This window comes from Ovis canadensis, chromosome 6 (genome assembly GCF_042477335.2).
Source record: "Ovis canadensis isolate MfBH-ARS-UI-01 breed Bighorn chromosome 6, ARS-UI_OviCan_v2, whole genome shotgun sequence".
NCBI lineage: Eukaryota > Metazoa > Chordata > Mammalia > Artiodactyla > Bovidae > Ovis > Ovis canadensis.
Genome location: NC_091250.1, coordinates 35,053,559 through 35,066,357, shown reverse-complemented (window position 1 = coordinate 35,066,357; position 12,799 = coordinate 35,053,559). Strand labels below are relative to the sequence as shown.

Below are 12,799 nucleotides of genomic sequence, written 5' to 3'. Positions count from 1 at the left end.
CACAGCCAAAAATAAGACTGAAAAATTCGAAACATTAAACATGTGAAACTGTAAGCAGAGAATTCGGTTCTCATTGATGCCTGATCAAAAGAGAAATACTTTCCTGCTAGAAATATACTTCAATAATGCTATATACACAATTATATGTGCATCATAACTTTTTTTTTTGGACAGGAACATCACAAAAAACTAGCATTCCTGTGTTCACAGGAAACAAACTTGCAGCAAACAAACAGAAGCCACACCTAGGAAAAGTGATATGTTTTATGCATCACTACTATCAATATTGGAAATGGCAACCCACTCCAGTATTCTTGCCTGGGAAACCCCATGGAGAGAGGAACCTGGTGGGCTACAGTCCATGGGGTCGCAAAGAGCCAGACACAACTGAGTGATTTCACTTCACTGTCAATTTTGAAAAATAAATTTCAACCAACTAAGCCTGTGAAAAGACTGATTATTTATGTTTTCTATAGAAAATAATGTATAACTATTATTATATGAATCAATGAATATGAAGCAAAAGAGAAGGACAAACACAGAGATATGTCAGACATTTAAAGAATAAAAATATTATGCTATTTTTGTTTTGTAATTTGTTGTGATCTCCTCACTTATTCTAAATATTCTTTTAAAAGCCTAATTTTATATTGTCATTTTTAACCGCCCCTTACTCAGGTGACTTAATGGAATCAGGAAGTAATACTACATGGAATTAATATAATTCAAATTAGAAGTATTAGTCATAGTTACAGGGTACCATTGAATCCCCTTTAAATAGTCAGGCAAAAATGCTCTGGGCCAGTACAAGAATGATAAACCAGTAATAAGATTAATTATACACATACATATATGTACACATTACATACACACACACACATATTTGTTGAATGAAGGACTGAGCACATTTTATAAGCACAATCTTGGTTATGCAGTCTGAGGGGGAAATGATGGTTCAATACGTTACTGGGCTCCTACTTCACTCAGACTTTCATGTTCCTGATATGTGTACACGTGCTTCCTGGCACATTTTGCTAAGCATCTATCATCTCTGCTGCTTAGTGCCTACAATGAAGTGAGAAATAAAATAGCAAATGCAATAAGCATTACTGACACACAGATACTTAAACTGTTTTCTATTCTTAACATAATTGTCTTGATCATTTAGCAGCTGAGCAGATATATATTATGATGCAAAGCAGCTGGTGTTGCTAATAGAACACAGCTCACTTCAGAAAAAAAAGAACGCAGCAGCTTGGAAGATCCAGCACCAGATCAGCAGTAGCCATCGTTTTCTCCTTTTCTTTTATACTTAACAGTGAATCCAAAACAAAACTGGAAATCTGATTCTTTCTTGGCAATAGAACCTTGTATTCAAGGTCAGTAAGCATGTTTTCATATGACTGATACATGTTTTTACTGAAGGACTGAATGGTTTACATTTTCCAAGGTAATCCAATGTAGCTTTTTAAAATAAAAGTATGAAAATTTTGGTTATTTCCTCTATGTTATATAATATTTACTAACTAGCCTATAATCATATGGCATATTATTCCTCTTCATTTTCTCTGATCTTGTTTATTGGTTTGTTTTCTGTTTGACTCAGCGCACTCACACTTAGACGGGAAATGTAGTAAGGAGTTATTTTCCATTCTGTTGAGGATCATCATTTAAGATAAGGCAACAAGAACATACCAGATTACAGCGGACCCTTGAACAACATAGGTTTTGAATTGCATGGGTCCACTTACACATAGATATTTTTCAATAGTAAATATCACATCACTACACCATCCACGGTTGGTTGAATCTGTAGATGCAGAACCGTTGATACTGAGGAAGAGTGGATGTGGAGGAATAGCAGATACAGAGGAACTGGTATACAGAGGATTGATGGGAAATTATATTTTGATTTTTAACTGTGGCAAGCAAAGGCACCCCTACCTCTGTGTTGTTCAAGGATTAACTGTACTTTCATTTTTGTATAGTGATATAAGGTTAGGTGCTTCCCAGGTGGCACCAGTGGTAAAGAACCCACCTTCCAGTGCAGGAGATGCAACAGACACTGGTTTGATCCCTAGCTTGGGAATATCCCCTGGGGAAGAAAATGGAAACCCACTCCAGTATTCTTGCCTGGAAAATCTCATGGACAAAGGAGCCTGGTGGGCTACAGTCTATGGGGTCTCAGAGATCAGGATACGACTGAAGCGACAGCACACACGCATGCAAAAGGCTAGGTAGAGGACTGGAAAGAATGTGACCCAAAAGTATTATTACATTTTAAAGTAAAAATGTCATATAGAACAATATATGTTAAAAGTCATTTTAGGTATGATATATATATATACTCATTTTGGTCCTTACATTATTATTTTCATTATCCATCAGCAGTATATATGGGGAAATTTTAAACCTAACTTCTGACTTTTAAAGATTTTTGAGGCTGACTACTTTTAAGATACTTCAGAAGTGTAAAATGTTCTGTATATTTTAAAAATACTTTAAAAACCTAACACACACATAAATACTCAACAGTAAAACAAAAATAAACAAATTCCATTATTGAGGTCCTGAAACAAAGTACGTTTAATACCTGATTGAGACTGTAAGATAATTTTTGGACTACTCAAAAAATTTCAGAAGGCAGAATCCCTGTCAATCATAAAAAAGACTGCTTTACTATGGAGAAGAGTCTTCCTATGGAAAAGAGCCTTGAAACCTTGGGACCAACTTTAAGATGTATTAGGACTCTAATCTACTCTCACCTTTCAAGGTAAGTAGAAAAGTCTGATCAACCCTAACCTTATTTTTCATTATAGTTCTGAATACATAAGAAACCTTTAACTTTATAAACTATTTGCTGCTGCTGCTGCTGCTGCTAAGTCGTTTTAGTCGTGTCCGACTCTGTGCGACCCCATAGATGGCAGCCCACCAGGCTCCCGTCCCTGGGATTCTCCAGGCAAGAATATTGGAGTGGGTTGCCATTTGCTTCTCCAGTGCGTGAAAGTGAAGTCACTCAGTTATGTCCAACTCTTCGCGACCCCATGGACTGTAGCCCACCAGGCTCCTCTGTCCATGGGATTTCCCAGGCAAGGGTACTGGAGTGGGTTGCCATTGCCTTCTCCATATAAACTATTTATGTACTGCAAAATTAGTGATGTGCTAAGAGCAAAAACTAGCTCAGTGTTAAAGGAATTTATCCAGCTTCTAAAAAACAACTTACAATTTGAATATTTATGATTTATTCTACTGGCTTTGTGTTTTTTTCAGAGACATTTATTTTCAGCTTGGAAGTCATATTTTCTAACATCTGCTTTCATATTTTCCCCTTTTCCATACAATAATGCAGTATTCCCTTCCCAACAAGGAGATAACTAGGTAAGATTTTGAAAATACATTTTCATGATTTTCATTTCACTGACTCTGTGATCATGTCAATAAAAATATATTACTCTTTCATCTCTCCTTAACCAATTTAAATTCAGAAGAATTTAATCTTTCATCTAAATCTTAATGTTAACATGTAACTTCTATGGGTGGGGATAAAATCTCCGTATTTAATTTCCAATACGATTGTCCTTTTGCAATTCCATGAAGATGTGCTTAGAAATAGACATGCATTAACATTACATAGCTACAAGCAGAAAATGTAAACAATTATGGATTCTCAGCTTCAGGTAAAACAGTATAAAATCTTAGAGGGCTGACAATACAAAACCTTTACTGAATAACTGGGTACTTTTATTGCTCTATTTTTTCATCTCATCAGCTCTCCACAAGCCAGAAATAAAGGAATTATGGATACCTACTGAAAATACTCATGTTAAGAATCCTTTGCCTTTTGCTCATTATAGAGCTTCTTGAAAGGAATGTTCAGAGACTAGAATGCACCTCAAATATCAATACAGCATTCTATTTCAGGAATGATGTATTGAAGGAAAAGTATCTTTTCAAGGATACTTTTCATTCTTTTAAAAACAGTGAAAAGAAAAAAAAATACCTCTATAGATATATTTGAAAAATATCCCTAATATGGCCTAAGATCCTGCTTGATCACTCTCTCTTCTAACCACTTTCCTTCTTGCACCAAGGATACCACTCCAGTTCCCTGAGTTTGGGGCTTTTGCAGCACTTTCTTTCCTCTGTCTAGAAGATGCTCCCCTCTCTCCACTTCTTACTTCCCAAAGTCAATTAATTTCAGATATTACCTTTAGTATCACTCTCTTAGAGAAGGTTCTTTACCTCCCTCAGACTTGGTAGTGTTCTGTAATAAATTCCTACTGCTTTCTGTAGCACTTATCATCATTATTTATTTAATAAAGGGGTCACAAGTATAGTTTAAAAAAATCTGGGCCACTGTTTACAATTGGGAAATTATACATAAATACCATGAAAACCCTATTTAATTTATACTTATCCCTAAATGAAAGCAAGAAATTATTCACTGAACCCTATCCAAAAGAAAAAAAAAAAGGAAACTCCAGATCAGTTCTTATTGATCTTCTTTCCTACTTTACTACCCCAGGGACTGTCACCAGTACCTTAAATCTATGATTTCATAAACTAAGTTGAATTTCTTCCTCACTCTCTCATTATCATTGATTTTCAGTTTCATCTTGTGGAAAAACGGGAAAATAACAAGACAGCTTTAAGGATTCTGCATACTTTAGTACTTTGCTCTATTTCTTAGTTTTTAATAACTTTAATAACTTTTCTCTCAGTCTCAAAATATATGCTTATTATTTGAAATAAATGGCTAGGATTTCTCAGCATACATCTTAGGCAACCTGGTACATAACTGTGTTGCTCAAAATACATGTGATTTTTGTGACATATACTATGCTATGCTAAATAACGATAAAGACTGCATTACAAAACTGCTTTAAGTCAAAGGGATACGTACCTTTGCTGAGCTACAATATTTTTGAGGAACCAGTGAAGTGCTACATGATAGACACTACCAGTATTTTTCATGTATGTGTTGAATCCTACTGTAAAGTACGTAGGTAATACTGAGATAACATCTTAAAAGTTTTATTTAAAATGTTTTAATTAGATTTCTGTAATAAAACATACATCAGACAACTAAGATTTTTCAACCAACTGTTGATTTCTTCCTGCAAAAAGGATTTACTTTTCACACGTTCAAGTTCCTTCAATATACACAGTATTTCCTTCAAAATACTTTATACATACTTATTTTTTTCTTTCAGAGGTAAAGTAAATATTTTAATCTCTGAGGGTAAGTGACGTGTTCTTCCATACAGATTTCCTAATTTCTTTTATAGATTCTCTAAGAAAAACTTCTTTCTTACTTTAAAAGATTCCTATGTTTGAAGATGTTCAGAGGTACAAAGTTATGCATTCTGAGAATTTATTTCAACCATAATCACATAAATATGCTGAATTAATTTTTAACTGTAAAAAGGATATACACCAACAAAGCAAAAAAGCAATTAAACATTTCAGCTATTACAAATCCACTCTAACATTATTACTATTTTGGTTTTAGTCAGATTATCATATTCATCTTGGGAACTGCTTATATGTATCCTTAAAAATATTATTTTGTCAGCCAGATGGACACAACAGCAGAATAATATGGCTGGAGGCTGACAGCCCTCATCCTGTAGTTGGGTTTAATGGGTGGTAACTTTGGAAACTATACTCTTAACACCGGTGGCCAATATCCAGTACTGAATGGTGCTATGAAAAACCCAGTACTTCTTCCAAAATACCCTACTACTATTTTGAGATTGTATGAAAAATGCCGAATATACTGCTCTCATGGTTATTTCCTTTAGTACTTAAATGACACACATACCAATACATGTTAAGAACTTTCAGCAAAATTTTCTAGCACCACTTGTACCTCCTTGGAATGTGACATCACACTATATCATTTACTAAAGGGAACAGAATTTGGAAGCAGTTTTTGGCAAAAATAATAATGCCTTTCTGCTCTGTTCTCTCTTCAAGAATTAAAAGGTTAGTACAAAGTTATGGAAAGGAGGAAGAAAAGAGAGGGAATTTACAAAGACTGAATGTCACACATTCTTTGTATGTTTAAAGTATTAAATGCTACACATACTTTAAAAAATAGTTATGAGTATTTGGTATCAGGTTTTGTGTCAAGTAGATTATGCATATTATCTGTTGTGCTCATTTTAATGCTAAAACAGATATTTTTAGCTCCATTTTGCTAAAGCTTTCCTAATGTATAGGATTCTCTTTCCAAAGAGATTATCAACTTGTTCATGTTCACACAGCTAATATATGCCAGAGTTGGGGGATGAATTCTCTTCTATTTCACTCTACCTACCACTCTTCTCAGCAAAACAACCATACTGAAAGTTTCCAAGATCACACAGGTAGTGAGTGGAACAGTTAGGACTCAGACTCCTATGTCTTGACTCCACAGACTGTGCTTTCTATCCACTAGACTATGTTGTTTCTGAGCAATGAAAAGAGATACTCTTCTTAGTCATAATATGCATACATACATATACATTGAAGGCTTACTTGGCTTCTCAGGTAATTCCTCAATTGCTTTTGCTAATAAGGAAATCTATATGATTGATATCAGTCTCAATAATTTATAGAAAAAGCCAAATGGGGTGATTGCTTCATTTATTCTACCAATAGGAAAGCAGTCACGATGGAAAGGAATAAGTGAGGAAAATCATAATAATGATGAGAACATTAATAATAATAACCACTTACATAGCTCTTGCTCTTTGCAAGGACTGCTCTAAGTTGTTTAGATGCACTTATTTACTTAGGACAACAATCCTGTGTGGTAGGTACAATTATCATTTACATAAAATCAGGAAACAGATACAAAGAGGCTGAGTCAGATCCCTAAGGTTACACAATTGAAAGTGGTAGAGTTAGTATCTAAAACCCAAGTGGTCTGACTCTACATTCCATGCTCTTAGTCACTAGGCTTGTTGGATCTCTCTTTGTAGAAAGAAGCAACTAGAATGGGACAATAAAAAAAAAGGCAAGGGCATTTTGTTTACAAGGTTACCAACTGGATGGTGATTCCATTACATTACTGTCAATAGATGTGTTGAACAGTGAATTTGCCAATCTGCTTCAGAAAAGAATTTAGCTAAATTTGTTCTGATTGCTTACTTATGTTTTTAAACACAGTTAAGTGGGGATTTCAGTAAAGCAAAATATATTTAATGAGTTCAAATTAATGTTTAATTCTAACCTATCTTTATTTACAAAGTCTACCTCAAGAATTAAGGTAAAATATAGAGCTAGCCTATCCTTTCTCTTTTTTTTGCAGTCTTAAAAAAATGGCTTTTTTTTCCTTTCAAATATGTCCTAAGTTTATGTCACATAATACTTTGATTAGAAAAGGCATATTCAGTGTGTTTATATGTATATTAACCCAGATTCACTTTTTAGGCCTTCCCATGACCACTTCTGAGTTTCTTCAAGCATCAGGTATAGTTAGGGGGCTCAACATGATGAAAAGAGCCATCTTTCAGATTTAAGTAGGAAAGACATCCCAAATAAGTGCACTGTGATTAAAAATAAAAAGAAACATAGGTGTACTTAAGGGCAAAGTTTACATTTAACCCCTCTGTCTTTTTTTTTTAAGTCACATTTTTTCTTATAAACACTTTCTTTCCCAACTGGAATCATATACAGTGGCCAAGTAAACGATGTGCCAGAATAATGGCACTGAGGATCCATGCAAATTACATCAATAGAAGGCATTCCATCCTACTTTCAAAACTAAGTAGTGTTTTCCTTTTCAATGAGTCAGTGCTAACCAACATATATGCTTACTTTCTGATTTCAGAAATAATGACTTTATTTTAATGTACATGCAGTTACCACTTATCTGCCTGTTCAATATGAAAATAGATTCCTTCACCAGTGTATAACTGGAACATTTATGCATGTAATTGGAAAGGCAAGAAATTTGCTTTACTTAAAAATGCATAATCATCATTTCTAACATGTATTTTTTAGACATGACCAGAAAAATTCCTTTCATCCTAATCAATCATCCTCTGTTTACTTTGGCAAGTTAGGAACAAGAAGAAAACATCTGCAGAGTTACAGACAGTATTTGTAGTTTGTGAAACTAGCTTTTTTTTTGGGTAACTGTTCAACATCAATAGGAAAATCAGAGATAACTTGATTTACATTAAGAATCTCCCAGGGGGGGGAAAAAAAAAAGAACTAAACTACTATTTGTTCATATAAGAAGTTATCAACTTTAATTAAAGTTTGATAAGTTAGGAAGCTGATGGTGATACTTTTAGTTTGGGAGGAAAGTAGAAAGAGAAGTTTTAAACAAATCCCATGTTTCTTATTAGTTTCTCAACAAGGATGAAGATTTTCAACAACAGAAAAATGCTGAAATACCAGGTATAGATCAGCCACTAAAAATAAAAACTGGGGTAGGCAGTGGTTTATTATTTCTTTTGAGAGGACTTATTAAATATAAAATCTTAAGACATCTTTTATTCTTTGATTTTTTGACAAATTTATCTCTTGGATAATTTTAAGTGTGTTTATTTTCAGTAATCACTTTGGTTGCCTGCAAATATGAAGAATAGCAATAAACTCATAGATGGGTTGGATCCAAGGAAATGCAATTTGAAATAGAATTTTTCTACTTGAAAAATACTTTGGTTTCTGCAAAAATGTAGTTTAGTTTTTGTTTTTTCTCCACAGATTATTATATCCTATGCAACCATATTATTTCCATCTTTTCAGCTATAGCATAAAAGCTTAAACTATACTTGCATTCTATATTTCTACACTAACCATTCAACTCCTAGACTTACAAGTTCCTCACTTATGAATACAATATATAACTTTACTTACTATCCAGCATAACATAGAATTCCCCTGGAGTATGATTTGCTCTCTTAAGAGGACAGTGTTTCCTTTCTTTAAACTATTAAATAGCAAGTTAACTATGGATAGCAAGGCAAATATGTCACAGGCTGCTCCCTTCTCACCTTTCTCCTGCCCTTGTCTTTCACCTTTTGGCATCATCACTGACATGAAAATAAATGACAGTGAGCTATTATGACCCAGCTTTGTATCTACAATGCTGGGCTGGCTAAAGAGGTAGTATATAAGGGAGAGAGTTCAGAGAAGAAGGATATGGCTCAAGCAGAAGAGATTCTGAAGATCTGGATGATTATTTTTGAAAATTGTTTTAAGGATGTCTCATTATGCCATAATTAAATTTCACTTAGTGATTCCATTTTTATATATCTATACCTGGTAAGTCAGAGAAGAGAAGAATGCACTCATTAAAGCCATTAGCCAAAAGTCGGTCACGCAGCTGCTGAAGAATTGCTACTCCGATACAGAATGGGAAGGAGGAATTCCCAAGCAGTAAGGTATCCCAGAGGTGGAAAATTTTGTGCAGTGGAAATACATCTGTAAAGTGACAAATGTAAATAAATCAATTCAAAAAATTTTAAACAAAATAAAAATTAAATCAACAACAAGCTGTTTTACTAGTCATGATAAGTTCCTTATGGTCAAAACTATTAAAGAACAAATATTAGAAAACTACTTTTATAAAATGTTTACTTGGCTTTGTAGGTCTACTGCTTCCCAAGGCAGTAAAATTGATAGGTTTAAAAAACTGATAATCTAATTGATCAAATAGATGACATTTCCTACCCTCCATTATCAATCTCGGTATAGCCCTTACATTCAATTTTTTCCTAGAATTTTCTGGTTATATTATTTTAACAAGTTCATTTACTTAGAAGAACATTACTATTGTTATAATTTCTGTATCATTATATTTCTATTATGCACTCTAAGAACTGCTTTTTGAAATTTCAATGAAAAATCTGATTAGCAGTTTCCTATTTTCTGAAACTTTCTTTTTTTCATTTATCAGTACTTTCAACACTGTTCCAGGCCAGTGCATGCAGATCTACTTCAAGTATTGTATTTCATTTATCATATGTGCATATTTAATCTAGATATCTACTGCATTAATATGTGTAATAGATTAAAGTATTACATATTCACATAAACTTTCTATTTCTAGAAGAATCCTACTTTAGGAAATAACAAAAGTATTAGTTATTAGATAGTCTCTAAAAATTGAGTCAGATTTGGATGTAAAAGTTGCTTTTTAAAACTTTATGTAAATAGTATAGTTAATATTAACTTATGTTTCAATAGAGGGCAGAGATTTTATCAATATTATGAAATATAGGTTTTCATTCTATAGAATACTCTTTTTGATATCACCAGTCAGAACAATTGAAACAATTTGCTACCCAACTATATTACCTTAGAATTACATAAGGATGCTTATGTAATTAAATCTGATAACACCCTGGGGAAGAATGGACCTGTTCTTTTCCTAATACAATATTGAAAGAAAATGGAAAATGATACTTACGAGTAAACATGGTGAGAAACCAAGGGATGGCATAGAGCTATGAGTGGAAAAAGAAAGCGATGCAGGGGATGGATAAAGAGGAAATAAAAGAGATAATTAGAATGACTTCCAATAAACTGAATTGTTAAAAAAAAGTTCTATGTTTTAATCTATTCCACTGATTAAAAATATTCTTTAGCACCATATACAAAAATAAACTCAAATTAGATTGAAGATCTAAATGTAAGACTAAGTGGGGAGGGAGGTGGGAGAAGGGTTCCGAATGGGGGGACACATATACACCTACGGCTGATTCAGGCTGATATGTGGCAAAAGCCATCACAATACTGTAAAGCATTTATCCTCCAATTTAAATAAATACATTAATTAAAAAATAATAATAAGTGTAAGACTGGATATTGTAAAAATCCTGAGGAAAACACAGGCAGAACACTCTTTGACGTAGATCGCAGCAATATTTTTTTTCTATCCACCTCCTAGAGTAATGAAAATAGAAAGAAAAATAAACAAACATGACCTAATTAAACGGAAAGCTTTTGCACAGCAAAGGAAACCATCAACAAAATTAAAAGACAAACGATGGAATAAGAGAAAATATTTGCAGATGATGTGACTGTCAAGGAATTAATTTCCAAAATATACAAGCAGCTCACACAGCTTAGTATTAAAAAGTAAAAAATGGGCAGAAGATCTAACAGACATTTTTCTAAAGAAGACCTACGAATGGCCAAATAGCAGATGAAAAGATGTTCACCATCACTAATTATTAGAGAAATATAAACCAAAACTACAATGAGGTATCACCTCACACTGGTCAGAATAGTCATCAAAAAGTCTACAAATAATAAATGCTGGAGAAAGTGTGGAAACAAAGAAATTTCCTACACTATTGGTGAGAATGTAAATTGGTATAGCCACTATGGAGAACAGCATGAGGGTTCCTTGGGCTTCCCAGGCGGCTCAGTGGTAAAAAATCCGCCTGCCAATGTAGGAGACGTGCATTTGATCCCTAGGTTGGGAAGATCCCCCTGGAGAAGGAAATGGCAACCCATTCAAATATTCTTGCCTGGTAAATCCCATGGACAGAGGAGTCTGATAGGCTAGAGTCCATGGGGTCATAAAAGAGTTGGACATGACTTAGAGGCTAAACAACAACAACAGTGAAGGTTACTTAAAAAACTAAAAACACACTCTTGGGAATATATCCTGAGAAAACGCTAATTCAAAAAGATGCATGCCCTGCCAATGCTCACTGCAGCACTATTTATAATAGCCAAGACATGAAGCAACCCAAGTGTCCACTGACAGATGAATGGATAAAGATGATGTGATGTATACTACAACAGAATATTACTCAGCCATAAAACAGAATGAAACAACGCCATGTGCAGCAACATGGATGGGCCTAGAGATGATCATACTAAGTGAAGTAAGTTAGACAAATACCATATGATATCACTTACATGTGGAATCTAAACAAAAGATACAATGCACTTGTTTATAAAACAGATACAGACTCACAGACATAGAAAACAAACTTATGGTTACCAAAGGGGAAAGGAGGGAGGGTAGATTAGGAGTTTGGGATTAACATAGACATACTACTATATATAAAATACATAACCAATATAGACCTACTGTACAGCACAGAGAACTCTACACGATATTGAATAATAACCTATAATGGAAAAGAATCTAAAATATTTATATGTATACCTCCCACATATATATACATATTCAAGAAACACAACAAACATTGTAAATCAATTGTATTTCAATAAAAATGAAAAATATAACAGAAAATATAATTATAATTATTATCACAAATACTTGATTACATAATGACTTCTATTACAAATGTTCTAACTGTTGTAACTGTTGCTTCCTGACCTGCATATAGGTTTCTCAGGAGGCAGATTAGGCGCCTGGTATTCCTATCTCTTTAAGAATTTTCCACAGTTTATTGTGATCCACACAGTAAAAGGCTTTGGCACAGTCAATAAAGCAGAAATAGATGTTTTTCTGGAACTTTCTTGCTTTTTTGATGATCCAGCGGATGCTGGCAATTTGATCTCTGGTTCCTCTGCCTTTTCTAAATCCAGCTTGAACATCTCGAAGTTCATGGTTCACATATTGCTGAAGCCTGGCTTGGAGAATTTTGATTACTTTACTAGCGTGTGAGATGAGTGCAACTGTGCGGTAGTTTGAGCATTCTTTGGCATTGCCTTTCTTTGGGATTGGAATGAAAACTGACCTTTTCCAGTCCTGTGGCCACTGCTGAGTTTTCCAAATTTGCTGGCATATTGAGTGCAGCACTTTCACAGCATCATCTTTTAGGATTTTAAATAGCTCAACTGGAATTCCATCACCTCCACTAGCTTTGTTCGT

At 34.0% G+C, this 12,799-nt stretch overlaps 1 protein-coding gene across 1 annotated transcript in view; it reads right to left on the bottom strand.

The window, feature by feature from the left end:
* The window catches only part of TBCK (TBC1 domain containing kinase), a 212,855-nt gene that overhangs the window by 85,691 nt on the left and 114,365 nt on the right, over window positions 1-12,799 (bottom strand). Inside the window, exons 21-22 of the mRNA XM_069593562.1 lie at window positions 10,412-10,448; window positions 9,262-9,423 (exon numbers count right to left, since the gene is read on the bottom strand). Of these exons, the coding sequence (XP_069449663.1) occupies window positions 9,262-9,423; window positions 10,412-10,448 (199 nt within the window). The remainder of the gene's footprint in view (window positions 1-9,261; window positions 9,424-10,411; window positions 10,449-12,799) is intronic.